Here is a 1,347-nt window from a genome sequence, read left to right on the forward strand (position 1 = left end):
TGCTGAAGCCACACAGGAAAGTAGAAGAGATGCCTCTCTAAACCCCTGCCACACTGTTAAGATCCAAGATATTTTCCCCTGCAACTACCCAACTCCAGCAGGGCCAAGGTCACCGAAGGTCTAAGCTGCTGCTGAGTTAGCTGACACAAAGGTAGAAGAGAATAAAGGAGAGCACCCTTCAGCCAGCCTGGGGAACCCCGACATTCGTGCAACACACGGGCGTGTAGTGTCTCTTCCAAGCAACAAGAGCTGCTGGGAACACCCACTGGCCACCGGCCCAAGAATAGGAGCGCTGAGAGGACCTCTGCTAAGAGGACATCTGCGAGTAACGGCGCAGGCAGGCAGGCAGGCAGGCAAGGCCTCCCGCTCACAGATGCAGTCACAGATAGCCTACTACCATCAGGACTGGCAAAGGCTGTGCAGACCAACAGAAACCCTCCAGGCACCGGCTGCAACCCCTCACCCCAATGACTCACCATTATACAAGGCAGAGTTCACCACGCCTCCAGCAACAGCTAACGCCAGGCCGAACTTGCCGATGGACTCAAACACTTTGGCAGCCATGTCTCCTCCTGCTGGACCCACTCACGCCTAGGGAGGTAAAAACAAAACAATCGGACCCCAAATGCTCAGAGAATGCCCTCTCTGAGGCACAATGCTCAATCCTGAAGTTGGCTAATTCTTTCCCCACTCTTCAAAGCTTTGAGTCATCCATCGAAGGACACCCAATAAATAACACTCTACAGCTTAGAAAGGTGTAGCATCAATTCCTCTGCCTTTTCCACTTCTTTTTTCCTTTCTCCTACCTGGGGAAGGAGAGGGATATCAAGCTCTTTGATGGGAAGGAGACATGGACTTGACAGCCCTGGAGAATTCAGCATCACAATAAACTACTCTTCCGTTTCTCGGACAAACAAGAGAAAGGCTGTGTGGTTGATGCTGTGCAATTTTGGTTGGAAAAATAACTGAAACAATGTGCTGCGTGGTGATTCCAGCAGCAGATGCAGCAGTGATGGCTAACTTTTACCTGAGACCGTGTCCTAAGCAAGTTAGTCCTCAACAAGACCCTAAGAAGTAGACCTTGACAGATGAGGCAACTGAAGCACCCTGCGGTCAGAAGAGAAGCTCAAGACCACACAGCTCTAAGTGTCCGAGCAGGATTGGGGTCTGGAAGTCTAATTCCACGCACAGCTTATCTCCACCACACTGCTTCTCAACTTCAGGCAGTAACAACACCTGGCAGTAAGGACGCGGGTGCTGGAAGACACGAACTCCAGCGCCAAGGTAACAGAACCACCAACTGGGCAGAGGGGCGTAAGCAGTCACACGGCGTGTGGGGTGGGGGGG

At 52.1% G+C, this 1,347-nt stretch overlaps 1 protein-coding gene across 3 annotated transcripts in view; it reads right to left on the bottom strand.

Annotated features, from left to right (window-relative positions):
• The window catches only part of PHB (prohibitin), a 37,591-nt gene that overhangs the window by 8,424 nt on the left and 27,820 nt on the right, over positions 1 to 1,347 (bottom strand). For all 3 annotated transcript variants that reach the window (XM_012726572.1, XM_012726573.1, XM_004684315.2), the window contains one exon: positions 477 to 591. In XM_012726572.1, the coding sequence (XP_012582026.1) occupies positions 477 to 564 (88 nt within the window). In that variant the 5' untranslated portion in view covers positions 565 to 591. The remainder of the gene's footprint in view (positions 1 to 476; positions 592 to 1,347) is intronic.

The sequence above is a fragment of the Condylura cristata genome, unplaced genomic scaffold, assembly GCF_000260355.1.
Source record: "Condylura cristata isolate star-nosed mole 26May11 unplaced genomic scaffold, ConCri1.0 scaffold00017, whole genome shotgun sequence".
Taxonomy (NCBI): Eukaryota; Metazoa; Chordata; class Mammalia; order Eulipotyphla; family Talpidae; genus Condylura; species Condylura cristata.